Below are 17,870 nucleotides of genomic sequence, written 5' to 3' on the forward strand. Positions count from 1 at the left end.
CTTAACCACCCTCATATTGAGAAAGTTCTAAAATCCAACTTAAATTTCCCTTTATCCAATTTAAGATTTGTTCTATGCAGTCTGAGAAAAGTCTAATATCCATTTTCTTTATAGCCATACTTCCAGCATTTTAAAACACTGTTATCAACAGGGATCCTGGTTTTCTCTGATTAAAAATTGCAAATTCTCTGATTAAAAACCCCAAATCCGTGTGTGCCGCACTCCCCCCAACAGTTTCAACAGCCCTCCTGATGCCCCTCACAACAGCCCCCCAGACATGTAGGCACGGACATGCACACGAAGGCACATACAGATACTGACACCCACCCCAGCAGGTAAGTGTGTGTGGGGGGGGAAGGGGCAGGGCAGATCAATTAGGGGGGAGCGTGCTCACTCCCAGGAGCAAGGCCAGGGGGTGAGGGCAGGGCTGCCACTCTGTGGGCCCCACATGCGCTGGCCAGCTTGACAGGGTTTGCACATGGAGGCTGCCACCGCAACTCTGCCACTGCACCCTGCACCACCATCCCATGGCCAACCACACGGCTTTGTGGGCAAGTCGCACAGGATGCGGCAGCAGCAGTGCTGTGGCAACCACTGTGTGTGGGCCACATATGTGCCGTCCAGCCAGGAGGTGTAAAGGGGGGCTTACATGCAGCAGCTGCCACTTCACCACTGCTTATGCCTCATGACTGGCTACATGGCTGCACAGTGGTGCGGGGTGGTGATGGCTGTGTGGGGAAGTGCTGCCACTAGAGCCATGCCCTTTGTCCCTGGATCCTACAGGTAAGTGAGACTTGGGGGCTGTGGGGCAGGGCTGGAGAAAATGGTTGGAGCAGGGGGTGTTGCTGGCTCCAGGCGCCACACCACAGCCGGGAGCAGGGCCAAGGGGTGAAAGCAGGGGTGCCCCTCTGTGGGAGGCTTTGCGGGCAAGCAATGTGGGATGCAATGTGGTGGTGCCCGCCATGTGCGGGCCCCACACATGCTGCCCGGCCGGCTTCCCAGGGGAGGGGGAGGCTTGAATGCGGCCGGCAGCACAGCTCCATGCCCAGCTCTACAGCCGTGGTGAGCGATGGTGGCTGGTGTGGTGGGAGGGGCTTCCATGCAGCAGCCACTGCCACTTACTTTTAAGGCCATACCAGCGGTGACAGCCACTGCCTACAGAACTTCCCTGCACCGCTGCAAAGCAGTGCCCAGAGCTGTGCAGCCAGCTGCAAGGCAGCAGCGACAGTGTGGTGGTGGCCGGGCAGCACGCAGCCATCCCCACCATCATCCTGTGCCATGCAGTGGCCACGGCCGCCACCACACTGCCACTCTGCAGCTGGTCACACAGCTCCAGGCACGGCTCCACAGTGGTGCAGGGAGATTCTGTACACAGTGGCCACTGTCGCTTACCTGTAGGGCTGTGTCAGCTGAGATGGCCGCTGCATACAGAACCTCCACACACTGCCATAGAGCCAGGCCCAGAGCTGTGCAACTGGCCACACGACAGCAGCAGCACTGTGGTGGTAGCCGGGGCCACCACATGGCGCGGGGTGGGATGCCTGCATGCTGTCCAGCCACCACACTACCACTGCTGCCCTGCAGCCAGCTGTACAGCGCCAGGCGTGGCTCCGCGGCAGCGCGGAGGGATTTTGTGGTATGCAGCAGCGGCCATCACATGCAAGCCCCGCCCCCCGGGGCCACCACCCCTCACCACCGCTGCAGAGCTGGCCATGGTGCTATGCAGCCAGCCGCATGCCAGCCGGCCACATGCCAGCCTCCCCCTCCCCATCCCCTGGGAAGCCAGCTGGGCAACATGTGTGCGGCCTGCACACGGCGGACACCACCACACTGCAACCCGCATCGCTTGTCTGCAAAGCCCCCCACAGAAGGGCACCCTTGCCCTCACACCCTGGTCCTGCTTCTGGCTGCAGTGTGCTGCCTGGCACTGCCAGGACCCCCTACTCCCTCAGCCCCCAACCATCTTCCCCAGTCCTGCCCTACAGCCCCACCTATCTCTAGGCCCAAGCAGTGAAGGGCGAGTCTGAGCCTAAGCCCAGCCGTGGCTGATTCAAGACTCAAGCCCCACCCTTCCCCTTCTCCCTCTCTCCCCCTCTGGGTACAGCTGGGGGTTTCCTACCCTTTCTGCAATCATCTCTTGCAGGCTGGAGCTGTGCCAGCCTACAAGAGCTCTTTGGATAAGTGCAGATGGATTTCTCTGCTAAAAAGAGAAATCTGTGTTTTCTCTGATAAGAACAGGGAATCTGTGGTTTTCTCTATTTTCCCATGGGAAACTGAAAGCCCAGATCCCTGATTATCAAATACCCCTATCACCCTCTCTTATCCAGACTGCATAGTTCTGGTTCTTTTGGCCTTCCTGTATAAATCATGTTACCTAGACCTCTAATAATTTTTGCTGCTCTTCAATGGGTTCTTTCAAATTGGCCCATGTCTTCTTTGAAGTGTGACAGCCAAAACAGAACAGTACTCAAGGTGTTCTCAAGTACGCATCTGTGGTGAACAGATAGGAAGAATCACCTCCCTCAACTTGAAAGGGATGTTTCTCTTGATATTCATATTAGCTCACGTTCAGTTTATGGTCCACTTTAACCCCCTGGGGTCCTTTTTGGCAGTACTGCAGCCTAGCCAGTCATTCCCCAGTCTGTATTGGTGCATGCAATTGTTCCATCCTAAGTTCAGGACTTTATACTTATCCTTACTGAACTTCATCCAATTAATTTCAGACCATTTCTCCAGTTTATCCAGGCCATTCTCCAACCTAATCCTACCCTCCAATGTCTGCAACTCCACCTATCTTAGTGTCATCTGTAAATTTAAGTATGCACTTCATCTCATCCTCCAAAACATTAAGATATTAAATACTAGACCAGAACTGAACCAAGAAACCTACTTGATACCTTCCCCAGTTAGACAGCAAGTCACGAGTAACTACTCCGTGTACAATGATGCAATCAGTTAGGTACGCATCTCAGGAGTATTTTCGTTTAGACTTATTTGCTTAGCTCACTAATAAGAACATTATGGGAGATAACATCAAAAGCCTAGGAAAGATCAAAGTATAATCATATCTACTGCTCTCCCCCATCTACAGAGGCTGTCATTTTGGTGTTCATGTAAACAGTTATTTTCAGACATTTGTAAACAAAATTACACATTAGTATGGTCTATTTTTGAAGTTTTTATAGCTTGAGTTCAAGATAGGTGCATTACCAGCAGAAGTCAATAAAACTGTTATGCATACATCTTATTTGATAATGCCATACATTTTTAAAAGAAATATTTTAAAACCATTTCAGAACGTACTAAAACACTGCACTAGGTAGATTGGTGTGTTCATTCCCCCCAGCAATGGGCTGCCTTCCTGCAAACAGTTGTACCAACTGAAGCATGATATACTGGACTCTAAATATACCATTAGTAAAGGATTGAGTATCATCCATCTTGCTCAACAAATCTATGACAATTTGGGAAGACAATTTCACATTTGGAAAGAGGAGAAAAAAGAAGAGCTTTTTAAAGCAAGGGTTACGAGGCAGATAAAAAGAGACTACATAACAGATTACATTTTTACAAAATAGCAGCTAGTTGGAACACTAGCATGAGACTGAAGAGAGGGAGAGACTAGTGGGCAGTATGAGAATATTATAGTACATGGCTCTACATTTTTTGTAACAACCTCATATCTATACACCAATCTGCTTTATATACGCACAACACTGTATAAAAGATAGCTATATAAAACTAGAAAAAGGTATATACAAAATAAAATAGTACCTTTAATGTTCTAGTTGGAGCCCAGCCAGTGCCATCGATTGAATGTTCTCTCAATAAACTGCAATAGACAACAAAGTGCATATTAGGCAATGCAATCTTAAATTGAGAAGTTAGACTCATTTAAAGCTCGATCAACTATCATTTCCTGACCAAAAAACCCAAAAGCCCCTCAAAAAACCGCAGGAAATGTACCTTTACAACCTATGGAACACTGTTTACTCTTAAAATGCAAAAAATTAAGTTTCTGTACTGTATCAATTATTTTAAAATTCATTTTAAAAATTCAGAAAGAGGAAGCTGCAAAAAACAAACAGAAAAAACTCAGTTCTTCTCAACCTTTTAAAATTCAAACACCCTTTGTGAGATACAAAGGGCACCCTCCTCAGAAAATGCCACCTCACAGCTTTCCCTAATTTTTTTTGACTCATTACAGACAAATAATACAGTAATTCTTCTGTTGCAAAGAACTCAGGGAGACCACAATGGGTCAGAATGTTTTTGATACTACAGATTCCCATGTGGGTTTATCTTGTGAATCATGTGTAGGTTTTCACCTACCTACTAGTGCTAATACTGCGCAGCGCCCCAGGACACCCTGAAAGGGAGCTTGTGGCACCTCAGCTTGTCATGGCACCTTTGTCTGAGAATCACTGCTCTGTTCTTCAATCAGTTGCATTACAGAATTCCTCCAAAGCATAGTTACAATTAAAGAGGTCTGGGATGAACTTATAGTGTAGAGTAAATGATAAACAATACAATAAATACTGCAAACATAATAGATATCTCCATCACATAATACACCTGGACGTTAGAGTGGTCGAAAAGCTGAATACGAGTCAGTAGTGTGCCCCAGTTGCCAAAAAGGCTAACAGCATACTGGGCTACACTGGTAGGAGTGTTGCCAGCAGGTCAAGGGAAATGATCAGTCGGCTCTATTCTGCACTGGTAAGGCCACATCCGGAGTACTGTGCCCAGTTTTCGGCCCACCACTACAGAAAGGAGTAGTCCAGTGGAGGGTGACAAAAATGGTGAGGGGGCTGGAGCACAGGACTTCTGAGGAAACACTGAGGGAACTGGGTTTATTTAGTCTAGAGAAGAGACTGAGAAGAGACTTAATAGTAGTTTTCAGCTATCTGAAGGTGGGTTTGAAAAAAAGATGGAGTCTATTATTATAGCTGACAGAACAAGGAGCAATGGTCTCAAGTTGCAGCGGGAATTTTAATTTAGATATTCAGAAGAATTTTCTCACTAGGAGGGCAGTAAAACACTGAAACAGGTTACCGAGAAAGGTGGTAGAAGTTCCATCCTTGGGGGTTTTCAAAACCCGGCTAGACAAAGCTCTGGCTGGGACGATCTAATTGGGGTTGGTCCTGCTTTGAGCAGCGGGTTGTACTACATGATCTCCTGAGGTCCCTTCAACCCTCATTTTCTATGATTCTATGAACTAAACGCCTTCCTTTCTTACGTTTCATACACACACACACTGCTGTCACTAATGAACCACTCTCTCAACAAAAAGTATTTGGGTCTTGCAAAGTTAGGCTTTCAAGAGTAATTTGAGATTCCTCCAGTTAGAGATTTCTAAAGTAAGAAGTAGAGAGGGAAGAAATGTATTTTGTCCATAGCAGCCTCTCTTTCATGTTGAGGGAGGTTTGTTTATTAAGATCACAGCTGATCCAGAACAGGAAAAAGATGACCTTTTTCCACTTATCCACATGTACATGGTGGTGTTTTGCAATAGCTATCAGTTGGCAACATGGATTTGTGTCAAACCCATAAGAACAGAACGGCATAATCCAATTAATGACACAATGCCTTATTGGTAGCTGCTGTTCTTTTAAGATACACTTCATCTCCTGTACATCTGCTGATCTACAGTAGGATTTACTAAAAAGAAAAACAGTGTAATAAGCAGATCAGACTGAAGCCATTCTGAGGCTTATCAGGTGAAACCCAACACCTTAATTCCACTTGAAAACTAACAGATAGGCTGGGCAGATCCCAGATAACAGATATTGCAGATCAGGTGGGCTGTTTAACAGAAAGAGGGAGAATGGAAAAGACAGATTTCTTAGAACAGGGTAGGCAACGTTTTTTGGCTAGAGTGCCGAAAAACACCATAATTCCTACCTCGGAAGGTACCAGAGTGCTGGCATGGCAGAAAAACAAAATGAGGGCAAGGGGTACATGGCAGGATGCCCTGCTTGTGCCCCTTGCCCCCCACCCAAAGCCTCTGCCCCCCACCCTGCTGCCCCTTGCTCCCCACCCAAAACCCTTGGCCCCCAGCCTTGCTGCCCCTTGCTCCCCACCCCCACAGCCCAGGCTCTGTGGCTGCCAGCAGCTACCCCGGATCTGGGTAGCTGCTGGAGCCCAGGCTGCTCCAAGCAGGGCAGCATCCCAGCTGCCTGCCGGGAGCAGCCCAGGATCCCAGCTGGCAGCAGCTCCCCAGAGCTGGGGTTGGCTGCAGCCAGGAGGCTCCAAACAGCTGTGCCAGGCTCCGGCACCAGCTCCACACCTGGGCTGGTTTGTAGCTAGCTTGGGCTCTAGGCAGAGGCAGCAGCGGGCTGGCTACAAACAGCTGCACTGGGCCCATCACCTCTGTCCCAGGAGCAGGGGAGAGACCAAGGCTGCGCTGCCTCAGGCCCTGCCCCCACCAAGGCATGCCTGCTTGCATGGTGCAGACACGGTGCTGGAGCCCAGCACAGCTGTTTAGACCCTCCCAGCTGCAGCCGGCCCCAGCTCTGGGGAGCTGCTGCCAGCCGGGATCCCAGCCTGCTCCCAGCAGGCAGCTGGGATGCTGCAAGCCCAGCTCGGAGCAGCCCAGGGTCCATCGCTGGCAGCAACTTCCCAAAGCCGGAGCTTGCTCAGCACGCACACCACGCTCACTCGGCACGCATGCCAGGGGTTGCCGACCCTGTCTTAGAAGCTGGATTTAAATGGCAATAGCAATAGCAGTGGTATATACTTGGGATCTGCTATGTCAGGTTATAATGTAGAGAGACATCTCTGAACTATACTTTTTACTGATTTTTAGTACTGAAATCTACCTACGAGTGAAACTTAGTACTTTGTTTTCAGTTGAACAAATTTTAAAAAGTAAGCTTAACATAGATGTTTTTGTGTTACTTGCTCTTGCACTGAAAAGTTAATTCATAGCCCTTTCCTGATTGGTAAATGCATACCATTTTCAGGTGGAGATTAGAGTAAAAGTAAATTTACTTTCATTTTGAAATAAGCGCAACCTTCAGTTGGATCTGCAAAACAAAAAGGCTACTGCTTCAAAGTCTATTAGTCCTCTTTGAATATCACTTCATAACATCTTATTTTTTCTCTTCTGGTTATAATTAGCCTTAAATAGCACACACTTCTAACACAGAACCAAAATATACTTCCAAATGACCACCATCTCACTACAGACAACTATTTATTCCCATTTCAAAGGTTACAATGAAGTTGTACTTATTTTTTAAGCTACTTCCAGTCTCATATTCTTTTTTAAAAAAAATCTAAAATTTTAGTGGTTGCCATACCCAAGGCAGTTACATAACTGCTTATTCAGCACTCAAACTTTTCATCTGTAGAAATAATAAATTATGAAATCCTTCAATATTCTCAGTACAGACAGCCTAGAAAATTAACTTGTAATAAAATGTCTGGTATTTTCCCATAAAAACATTACTAGTATCCCACGGCAACATGGACCCCACTTAGGTGTGCTGCTTTAATCATCTATCTGCAATCTTTCGTGCTACTTTCATTTCTATCATAACAAGAAAAATCTTGACTAGCTCAATACAGTTAAAATTTTTGTTTACTACCACCAGATAATACACTGTGGCAGTCATTTCCGTTCCTACAGCAGAAATGTGAAAGCTTGAATAATCTGAAGCAGCCAAGAGCTAAGATTTTTATTTGTTGAGCAGATAAAGAATTAAAGTTGATGTTAAGTATTGTTGCCCTCCTAAAAACTTTACGAACAGAAGACAATTCTACTATTACAGCCTGCTGATATCACAATATTTTAAAAATCAGAATAAAAAAAATTGGCATACATATGAAAAGCGTAAGTAATGAGTGTGCTGTGCAGCAGCAGATCTCAAATTGCTTAAATAAGGAAGTAATCAGCACATTAACTCCACTCCATCCCAAGTCCTGGGGAAGTTTCTGTGCATTATGCTTAGCTCCGGCAAGTGGATGAAAAATGGAGGGGGCTGTGGGCGGGGGGACTACATAAAAAGGGAAGGAGGGAAACAAAACACAAGGATTAATGGGATGAATTAAAGAAGGCAGGGAAGAATAAGAAGGAAGGACAATGCAAAGGAAATTGGGACAAGGAACAGAAGAATGAGTAAGTGTAGGCACATAGCTCCTATCAGGAAGGTCCATCGCAAGGATTTTCAACCTTTTTAAATAAGTGTACCCCCAGCAGCCGGACACAGAGCTGGGGGGGGGAAAGGGGGAGGAGCGGGGGCAGCAGCCAGACGCAGAGCAGTGACAGCATGGGGTGGTGGCTGCATGCAAGATTACCACCCCCCCATGAGGTCCGCTGAGGGGCGCCACAGCTCTCATCCCCCAGGCCCTGCTCCTGAGAGGCAGCAGCGCAGGGTGGTGGGTGCCAGCTCTGTGCCCTTGCCCATGTGTATCCCCTAGGGCCTTCCCAAGTACCCCTGGGGGTATGCATATCCCTGATTGACAACCCCTGCCCTATTGCATCTACATCCCTTGTTATAAAAGGGGCACTCCTGGCAAAGAGCTGTCTGTGAAGGCACCGAGATTCAAACTTGCTCCCCACACCCTACTTGTCTGAAAAGGGGGACCTTCTGGACCTGCTAGAAAAGTAATCTTTCTGCTTGTTCTGTGAGATTTTGGAGATGTTTGAAGGCATGCTTGGATCAGTGACAGGGTAAAAAGGGTTATTGATTGTAGCCATGTTGGTTTAACTACATAGGCAGACAAGGTTCTTTGGGTAGAATGTGTTATCTTTTATTTACCTTTTATTATCTAAATAGTTGGAAAAATTGCTCTTTGCAAGCTTTTGGGCACAAACACCGTTCTTCAAAAAAAGGAGATTTTGTAGAAAGTCAGCCAACTTTTGTAAGAAATCAATTCAAATAGCTATTTGGTTTGATTACTTTAATGCTGCTAGGATTTTACCGTACTCTAAGGTTAAAGATCAGGCAGTATCATGACTAGCATCCAGTTTCAGTCTGTAAAGTAACAACAGTGAATGGGAATGGTCTGGAATGTGAGAGAAGAGAAAGATAAGAAAAATATCATTTTTTTTTAAAACTGGTTTTTGTTTCTAGACTATATGGGCAGATGCATCAAACACAAGCTGAAATTCCCATAACCTTGATTTAAATATTTGAAATCTGGAATATCCTTCACAGGAGATTTAAAATTGTTTTAAAATTTTATATTTGGATACCTAGGGGAGGACTGTCAAATGTGATTTCCAACAAATGCAGAGAAACTGAAATAGCTACCAATCCTATTTAATGCCTTTCTGTTGATTAGTCACCAAGTTCCAGAATTATCTTCTCAACAGATGATCTAATTTTGTAGAGTAAAGCTTGCAAAATTTGCTTTGTATATAGGAAAATACAGTTTGCAGAAACTCTTATGGAAGTGAAAAATTGTACATTAGACCTTTATGTAAATCAAGATTTGAGGTGATCTACAGCCTATGTGAGTAAAGAATTATACTGCAATTGAGATCAATCCCAGGAGCAGACTGACTTTATTTAAAAGGAATTTAAAAAGATCAAAACCTGTCAAGTGATAAAGTAATATTTTTTGTAAAAAAAAAAAAAATAATTATTTCCCTTTCAGCATAGGAAGGAATGTCACTCAAGGAAAGTTTAATGACCATGTTTCAGTTCATCAAAGAAATTGACAAGTTAATGGCAAGACATTTCTTACAGATTTCCCAACCTTAATCCTTTTTAGATTCAATTTCATAACACAAAAAAGCAACTATAAAAACTAAAGGAATCTGGGACTGTTTAGGCTATCCCAAAACACACACAGTAAGAAAGATACCAAATTAATTATTTAATAAGATGTTAGCAAAGCAGAGTGGATGAAATGGAACTGATGCACAGAAATATTTTAACAGACTCGATGATGTGTAATGAAGCTCAAAAAAGTAGTGTACTGAAGCAAAGTATACATTTTCAAGGATTCCCAACATATACAGGAAGCTTAAACCATGGAACCAATATCGCAATTACAGACCATATTGGAGTAACAAATGGTTACCCTCAAAATGCTGCTTGCTTTCACTTTTCATAAACAAATCTTTATAAAATGTGGCTACATAAATGTTACATGTTTCAGGTCTCTTACTGTGCCTTTTGTTTCTGGGGTGATTGCTTATGACATGGACACACACCAGATGTAAACATATATTTATTTAAGAAATAGAAGCAAAAAAAAAAAAAATCATGAAAATGCTAGTTATACTTTTTATGGAGAAATACTAAAATCAGGAACAGTATTGTACCTTTTCCAAATGGAAGATGATTTCAAATTTAAGATGACCCTCAATTAGATTTTATAAATGGAAAATTATATAATTAGTTATAATTTTCCATGTATAGAATCTAATTAGTGAAAGGTAGTCTTAAATTCATACTCCACTGCTGTGGCAGGGAAAGCAGCAACAGAGGGCTTGCTATTTGCCCTCCCTTTACCCTTGCTCCTTGCTCTCCCCACATGCCTGTGTCTGCCCCCTTGCCACTTGTCCCCTGTGCTTTACTCCCCTGCCACATGCAACCCTGCCACTGGCTCCCCCACTTTCCCATGCATGTTTCTTACCACACGTGCCTGTGCCAGACATCTGTCACCTCTCCCTCCCTGCCACCTGCCTCCCATATCTTACCCCCTGTGCTTGTGCCTGGCCCTTACTACCCATTTCCACCCCCTGTGCCCTCCTCCCTCCACCTTCTGCTTTGCTCTGGTTCTAAGACAATCAGCAGTGGAAGTAGCCCTGACTTGGCCCTGCCCTACCAAGACACAGAGAAGCAGTGGTGGTAGCTCTGGACCAAGAGCAGAAAATAAACAAGAGTGGGATAGCAAGGGGGAAGTTGCACAGTCTCATCTGCACCACCTGCCCCCACATGTGCCCATCTCCAACCTTATGAGTGGGCAGGCAGCAGCTCCGCTCCAGCTTCAGCTCTAAGCCTAAGGCTGAAGCCAGAGCTGAGCTGCCACCTGCCTTGGGCTGGTATTTGAATAACACTAAATATGGTATTAGGGTTATTCCCTATAAGCTCATGTGCAGTCACAAAACATATATACAAATCACAGAAACTGGTTTATAAGGCACTGTCATTTTTTTTAATCCAGTGATTCTCAACCAAAGAGTGGCTCCCTGAGGTGCCTTGGGATTCTTTCAAGGGTGCTGTCAGATGCCAAGTAATATTAGCACTGTTAGATGTGCAAGCATGATTCACATGATAAATTTAAAGATTTGAAATAGGATCCATGGCTTAGAAACTTTCTGACTTGCTGCAGTCTTTCTTAGTTCTTTGCAACAGAAGAATAGTTCTATTATTTTTTCTATTCTATTATTTTTTCTGTATCAAAAACAAATAAAAACTAAAAAGCTGGCATTTTTGAGGAGTGCCTCAAATCTGAAAATGTTGAGAACTCTGCTTTAATCCATTTTTTCCAAGTTGACCTCCACTATTTATTTTTTCTCACAAATTATCTGTCTCCTACATGGGTAAACTGAAGTGCTACCAAAAATAAAGATCCTAATATTATGTTCCGTCTGACTAATGCCAAGATTTCAGCACTGATTCTAAAGAAATGACTTCTCTCACTTCCAGTGCATGTATTTATGATGTTCAAATATTAAATCTATTTGACACTGACAGACAGCTTTGATTAAACACAAATCATAGTTCAAGAAGGTGCACAATATAAAAAGCTAAATATTTCTTTTGAACCCTTTTATTGCTTGACTGAAAAATTCAACTAGGCAATCAAATGCAAAGGTTTCAGCAGCTTCCTGAAGAAAAAACGCATAAGAAATTTATGAAGAATCATTCTAAATATATAATGCATTATGGTCATCAAGGTGAATGGTCCTCTCTTGCCCACTGGCATATAGGCTTCTCTTGCCCACTGGCATACAGGCTTACTTGAAAGTTAACATTCAGAGGTGAAGACATTAAGCTTTATTTCAGCTTTATGCAGACTACAGAGAGCTAATCTTAGTATTTTTGTTCTACAAATTTAGCATCAGTAAATAGAAGCCTGATTCTTTTGCAGTGCAAAAGTGATTCTATGATAGTGCCAGCATTAAATTTCTACACTGCCGGTTCAAGAACTGCTGTTGTGACCAACCCATATGAAAGCATGAAGCTGTGTAGGAAAGGCAGAGCTCCTATAAATTCCAGGGTGATGACATAAACTGGCTTTGGAAATACAGAATACTTCTGTGCAATGTTGCAAAGTCATGTGGCACCATGCTCTTTCAGTGGAACAATTACATAGACCCAGATCCACTGCAGGAAGCAGCAAGGAAAACAGGGTTTTATAACTGTGGGACTTTGACAAGAATATCCTGATTCTGTACTTCTGATGAGCTAATAATCAATTATTACATAAAACTGATTTTTATTATTGCTTGTATCTACTTGGACTATATGTCTAACCAACTTCTGGGGAAAACTTCTCCCCTATCATAATACCACAAATATTTTTAGTCATTTGCTTTTTTTGCTCTTGGAGACAAAATCCCAGTCTGATTTACTATATCTAGCAGTGTCGGAACAAGAACTGTGTGCCGGGTTAGCGACTTGTATTAGAAACCTTAGAAATAATAAAAGAGAGCTGTTAACTACCTTAAACAGATTTCACCCGTCTCTGTGATGTTCGGATGCCAGATTCTAGTCAAACATTTTACCTTTGGAGGCTGCCAGAATAAAAGACAAACAGATTATAATGCTGCCCTTTAAAATAAATCAAAATCACCAAGCTACATGAATTATTTAACAATGGAAGCTCCATATATATATATATATGGAGACATCCATCCAAGTACTAATGATAAACTTGCAATTCTGCAAACTGTTAAGTATCCCAAGAGGCAAGCTAGCTAGAGTAGAAAAACTATTAACCCCCTTTTGTCTTCATCAGCCCCTTGCAAAGCCAGATTAGTACTAAAGTTTTTTGAGGGTTTTTTGTTTTGTTTTCATTTGGTCTAAAAAGGCATTCAGGTAAGCAGGCACAGTTTTAAAACGCTGAAACACTAATTTAATTTCCCTTTGAAAAAAAAACAAAAACCCAATGCTATTTCATTACTTGGCATTATGGCTATCTGACAAGAAAAGTAACAATTAAAACTGCAGATGTTACTCGTTTCATTTGCAGCAAATGAACAAATGGAGGAAGAAAATGTTTTCTTTTCAATGTGGTTTCAACTTCACAGTAATTTTCTGGGAAAAACAAAGGCTCTTCTATTGTGAAATGTTGACAGGACAACACTTGTGCAGTTACATTTTATTCAAGTTGTTTTAAGGAAGCTGCACTATTTTACAGTGATACTACTACCTCCAATTGATGCTGCAGCTCTTGTTAATGCATGCTGCAAATAAACATTTATAAATATGCCTTATTTGCTCCAGCTTGGCAAAATAAGTAAAAGAAAAATGACTTTAGTCTGGTGGTGGGGCACTCCCCTAGGTGTTCAGGTCCTTGTTCCCTGTACTGTGTATATATTCTATCCTATGACAAAGTACAATTTAGGTGTTCAGGTAGATTTTGGGGGGCACTTTTCCAATAAATCATAGGCAAGTAGAGCTGGAAGGCACTTAAGGAGGTCATCTAGTCCAGCCCCCTGCTCAAAGCAGGATCATCCCTGACTAAACCATTTTATTCAAATGTCTATCTAACCTGCTCCTGAAAATTTCTAGGGATGGAGATTCCACAATTTCTGTAGGTAGCCTGTTCCAATGCTTAACCACCCTCATAGAAAGTTTTTCCTAACCTCCAACCTAAAGTTCTTCTGCTGCAGTATGAGGCTGCCATTCCTAGTTCTGTCCCCTGTGGCCACAGAGAAAAACCTGTCTCCATACACTTTATAACCACCCTTCAGGTATTTGTAGATTGTTATCAACACCTGCCCCTCAATTTTCTCACGTTGGCTTGCACTTACAAGTGATCTGACATTGGCTTACAAATAGTGCAAGAATGCATTTAACAAAAACAAACAAGCATTCATTACGGTTGTCTAAGTTTTATAAAATTTAACTTTCCACAATAGTCACATTTTTTGGGGGGGGGGAATATTCTGCAGCATTTCTTTAAAAGTGCATCATATTTATCCAAAACAACTCTAAATTTGGGATGACTCTCCCCTCCCCCATGATAATTAGATTCCAGACATACAAAATTTGTAAGCTTGTTACACATTTTCCACATCCAGAATCTAGTTTGGATGCATCATCTTAAATTCATCCCTCCACCACCTTTTTCCTACAAAATATGCAGAGAATATCAGCTATAGGTGCTTGGACTCAAGCAGTCTCCTGCCTGAAGTGATAACTAGGAAAGCTACCTCTAGACTGGAAGGGAGAGGAAGGTTGAAGAAGTGATGCATATAAATGTCATCTTGGGCAATGAGTCTAGCACCTGTGTGTGTTGGCAGTGACTGGACCTGAAGACCAATGGAATGAGCAAGGTGGTTCCTTGACACTGGAAGGCTCTAGATGGAATTACTCCCAGCATTCTTGTCAAACCTGTCACCTGAATGAGGGTGCCTAGCATACAACAGATAAGGAAGAAAAAGAGAAGATTGCCTTGGAGTTGCTCTTTTCAATCACTGAATAAAGCAGTTGTCACCCCTGAGAGTTAGAGTAATGGTTTTGGCTTCTGGGGCTGAGAGAGTCCTCATGATACGATACTAGTTTCAAGACCTAGGAATCTTCAAGGCGTTAAAGGGATGGAACGTTTCTGTCAGTGTGGTTGCTGAAAAACTCCATACGTTTGAATTCAGTCGAATTCAAAAGACCAAAAACTTTTAATTGAAGCATTCCAGAGTTTATTGCATTGATACTGGTCATGGTGGCTCAAATTTTCACATACCCATTTCAGAGACTGTCCATTTGAAAAAGCACATGATTTTCAGGTAGAAAAAAAAATTCTCTCCATACTAAGATTTTTCAAAACTGGCAAGGATCCTATTGCCTGTGCCATGAGAGACAACCACAGGTGGCAAATCTTGTCCTCTTCTTATGACAGAAAATCCCACGACACAAGGACAAGTCTACATACAACTCCCATGAACTATTGCAGAAAGTCTGTACAACTACTGTCTTTCCCATGAACAAGCCCTAAGATCAGCCCCATTCTGTCTTGTCTTGTTTTATCTTCTGCATTATAAGAAAAGGAAAGCAGGTGTATAGCAGATCATTTTACCCCAGTTCAGAAGGATTTTTCTTTGGTGAAGAGTAGTGTTTATTCTGCAAGAAAAACTAAACATACCTGATGCTTGCAATTGTGTTTATACTTTGTTCTGGTTTACCATTTGGTTCTGTCTTTGGGTCTTATGGGCATAAGTGCCTGATTCACTAGCACCAATTCAGTTAAGGCTGTTTGTACTGAGGTAGCCAATGCCAAAATTATTGCCATTGTTCTTAAGACCCCTTTGAATGACTTTTTCCTCATTCCACTTAGCCTCATCCACATAACTGATGGACAAATCTCAGGACCTGAAGCCTGTATATCTTAACAGTGAGAAGTCTGCCATGTGGGAAAAGTATGGGTATAAGGACATTGTGGAGCGGTGGGGAAATGTTACAGAAGGTAGTTTAGCACAGATTTGTTTAGGAAGCAAATTGTAATCAATACAGAGATAAGAAAAAAAAAGAAAAGAATTGATGCCATAAGTCCTGATGGTAAAAAGCAAAAACCACACACACCACACACACACAAAAAAAAGCTTTTGAATTTCTGAAAAAGTAGTAGATCCAATACTTTTTACTGACAGTGGCAGCAAGGTGGAACTAAAAAGGAACTAAAGGTGAGTTGCAACTACTTCCTTTTGTCCTTGAGTGGGTGTACAGGAAAGAAAAGGGTACACACATGGCCCTGACTAGCACATATTCATGAGACATTGATCTCTCATACATGAGGTTTATGCACACCTACAGTGGCATCTACACCGACATTTTAGCAGCAATTAATACCCACATCAGGCATTAATAACAGAATTTAAGAATAGCTGCATTTCTACAAGAAAGTTTTCAGTTTTCCTGTTACATGTGGTGTATTAGACCTAAAGGAAACCAATTAAATTATTTACAGAAAAAACCTAGTTTAGCCTTATTGAACTGTCCTATTCTTCCTGAAGAAAAAAAAAAAGTTGCACCTCTGCTAACTTTTTTAATGGATAGAATTATGTCGACAATACTGCAAATTAGGAATAGGTAAAGAGACTGGTGATAATGCTAGACCTCCCATCCCCACCCCCCCAAAAAAAAACCCCAAAAAACCATGAGCCACTTTCAGGCTGTATTTACACTACCAAAAAAAAACCTTCATGTATTATAAACATAGCACAAAAATCTCAGTAAAATGAATGTTATTTCTCTGAAAAGAGGAAAAAAAGAAAGGAGAGAAGAAAAAAATAGAATAATAGTTGAATGATGTTGTGGTACAATCGTATGGTAACTAACTGGGATTTTGTTCTGTGCATCTTGATCACGTTACAGAACAATGTTTTATCCAGAAATTAAATACATTAATTGATCAAAAGATGGTTCAAAAGACAAAAAAAAAAAGCACTACTAAAATAGTAGGAGATCATTCTGGAAGGAAACCACTGCATTCAGAACAAAACCAAATGTAGATTATGTCCCACTTGCTAGCTCTGAGGGAGGAGCACAATTCATGCTGTTAACTTCACTCTTTTGACTAGCTTGCGGTTGCCACATCTTTCTTAGTGACCCAACTTGCTTTGTGTTCCAGTTAATGCAATTTTCATAGGTTTTTCTTTCCCTGCATCTCCACCGACAAGGTACCAAGTCATTTTTAGTAATCATAAACATTCACAAACTCCAAATGAATGATCAGGAAGCTCCAGATGCATTTCTGATGAGAATAATGTTCTACACAGTTAAATGACTGGCAGGGGAAACCTTAAGTTCTAGTCATGGTAGTGGTATATATAAATGCCCCCAAGATTCCAGTTAAAGAGATGCATGCATAAAATTACCTCAATTCTTATTAATCGTTCCCTTCTTACTAGCCCTGCTGCAATTTCAAGTGTCTTCAGTTCTGACAAGCGAGTCTCCTACCGGAGCTACTGAGAGCACCCATATGTGGTCAGGTAAGCAACAGTTAATATATTTCACATCTTTTAAAGATTCTTTCATTATTATTTTATATCCTTTAAAGATACAAAATAAAAAGGAAGAACCTTTGGAGAAAATGTGCAATATATTAAAGACAATAGGACTTACCTGACCCTCTATGGGCCAGCTCCATGCTCCAACAGGGATCCAGAGTGGCTATGACAGCACAGCATGGTGCATTGTGGGGCATCTTATCAAAATGGGAGCTGCCTGGCTGGAGGGGGAATGGATGTCACAATATCTGAAAGAAAAATAAAGCATCCTTTTATCTGTGTGCTCAACAACCTGATCTTTCCAGCTTGGTGAAAGCAGCAGACAACCCATACCGGTAAAGTGCCTGGAGTTGGATATTGAACTTCATAGACAAATTTATTATGGTGAAAAAAAGCTGTAGTATTTTTTAAATCAACCCATGAAACAGATTAGATTTAGTATATTGTTCTAAGAACTTCAAACAACAACAGAGAACTGATGGTTAAAATCACTGAAAACGTGTGCATGTGCGTGTGATATTTTATATTTATCCATCTATCTATCTCCACACACACACACTATTGCTAATAAATTATCATGGGCCAGATTCCACCAGCTTTACTTGAGGTTTGAGGCATCTTTCTCCATTAGTCCCATCACAATCCTCTTTTCTACACAGAAGGGGATTCCTGAAGAGGTTACAGTTATTGCCAAAGGACAAAACCCCCCCACTAAGTCTGAGGAAAATACCACTAT

At 42.4% G+C, this 17,870-nt stretch overlaps 1 protein-coding gene across 3 annotated transcripts in view; it reads right to left on the reverse strand.

Annotated features, from left to right (window-relative positions):
• UBE2F (ubiquitin conjugating enzyme E2 F (putative)) overlaps positions 1–17,870 on the reverse strand; it is a 118,365-nt gene that overhangs the window by 62,358 nt on the left and 38,137 nt on the right. For all 3 annotated transcript variants that reach the window (XM_090045051.1, XM_090045052.1, XM_090045050.1), the window contains 2 exons: positions 12,630–12,700; positions 3,775–3,832 (listed from right to left, as the gene is read on the reverse strand). In XM_090045051.1, the coding sequence (XP_089901177.1) occupies positions 3,775–3,832; positions 12,630–12,700 (129 nt within the window). The remainder of the gene's footprint in view (positions 1–3,774; positions 3,833–12,629; positions 12,701–17,870) is intronic.

This window comes from Crocodylus siamensis, chromosome 4 (assembly GCF_052110815.1).
Source record: "Crocodylus siamensis isolate JL-2025a chromosome 4, ASM5211081v1, whole genome shotgun sequence".
Lineage (NCBI taxonomy): Eukaryota > Metazoa > Chordata > Crocodylia > Crocodylidae > Crocodylus > Crocodylus siamensis.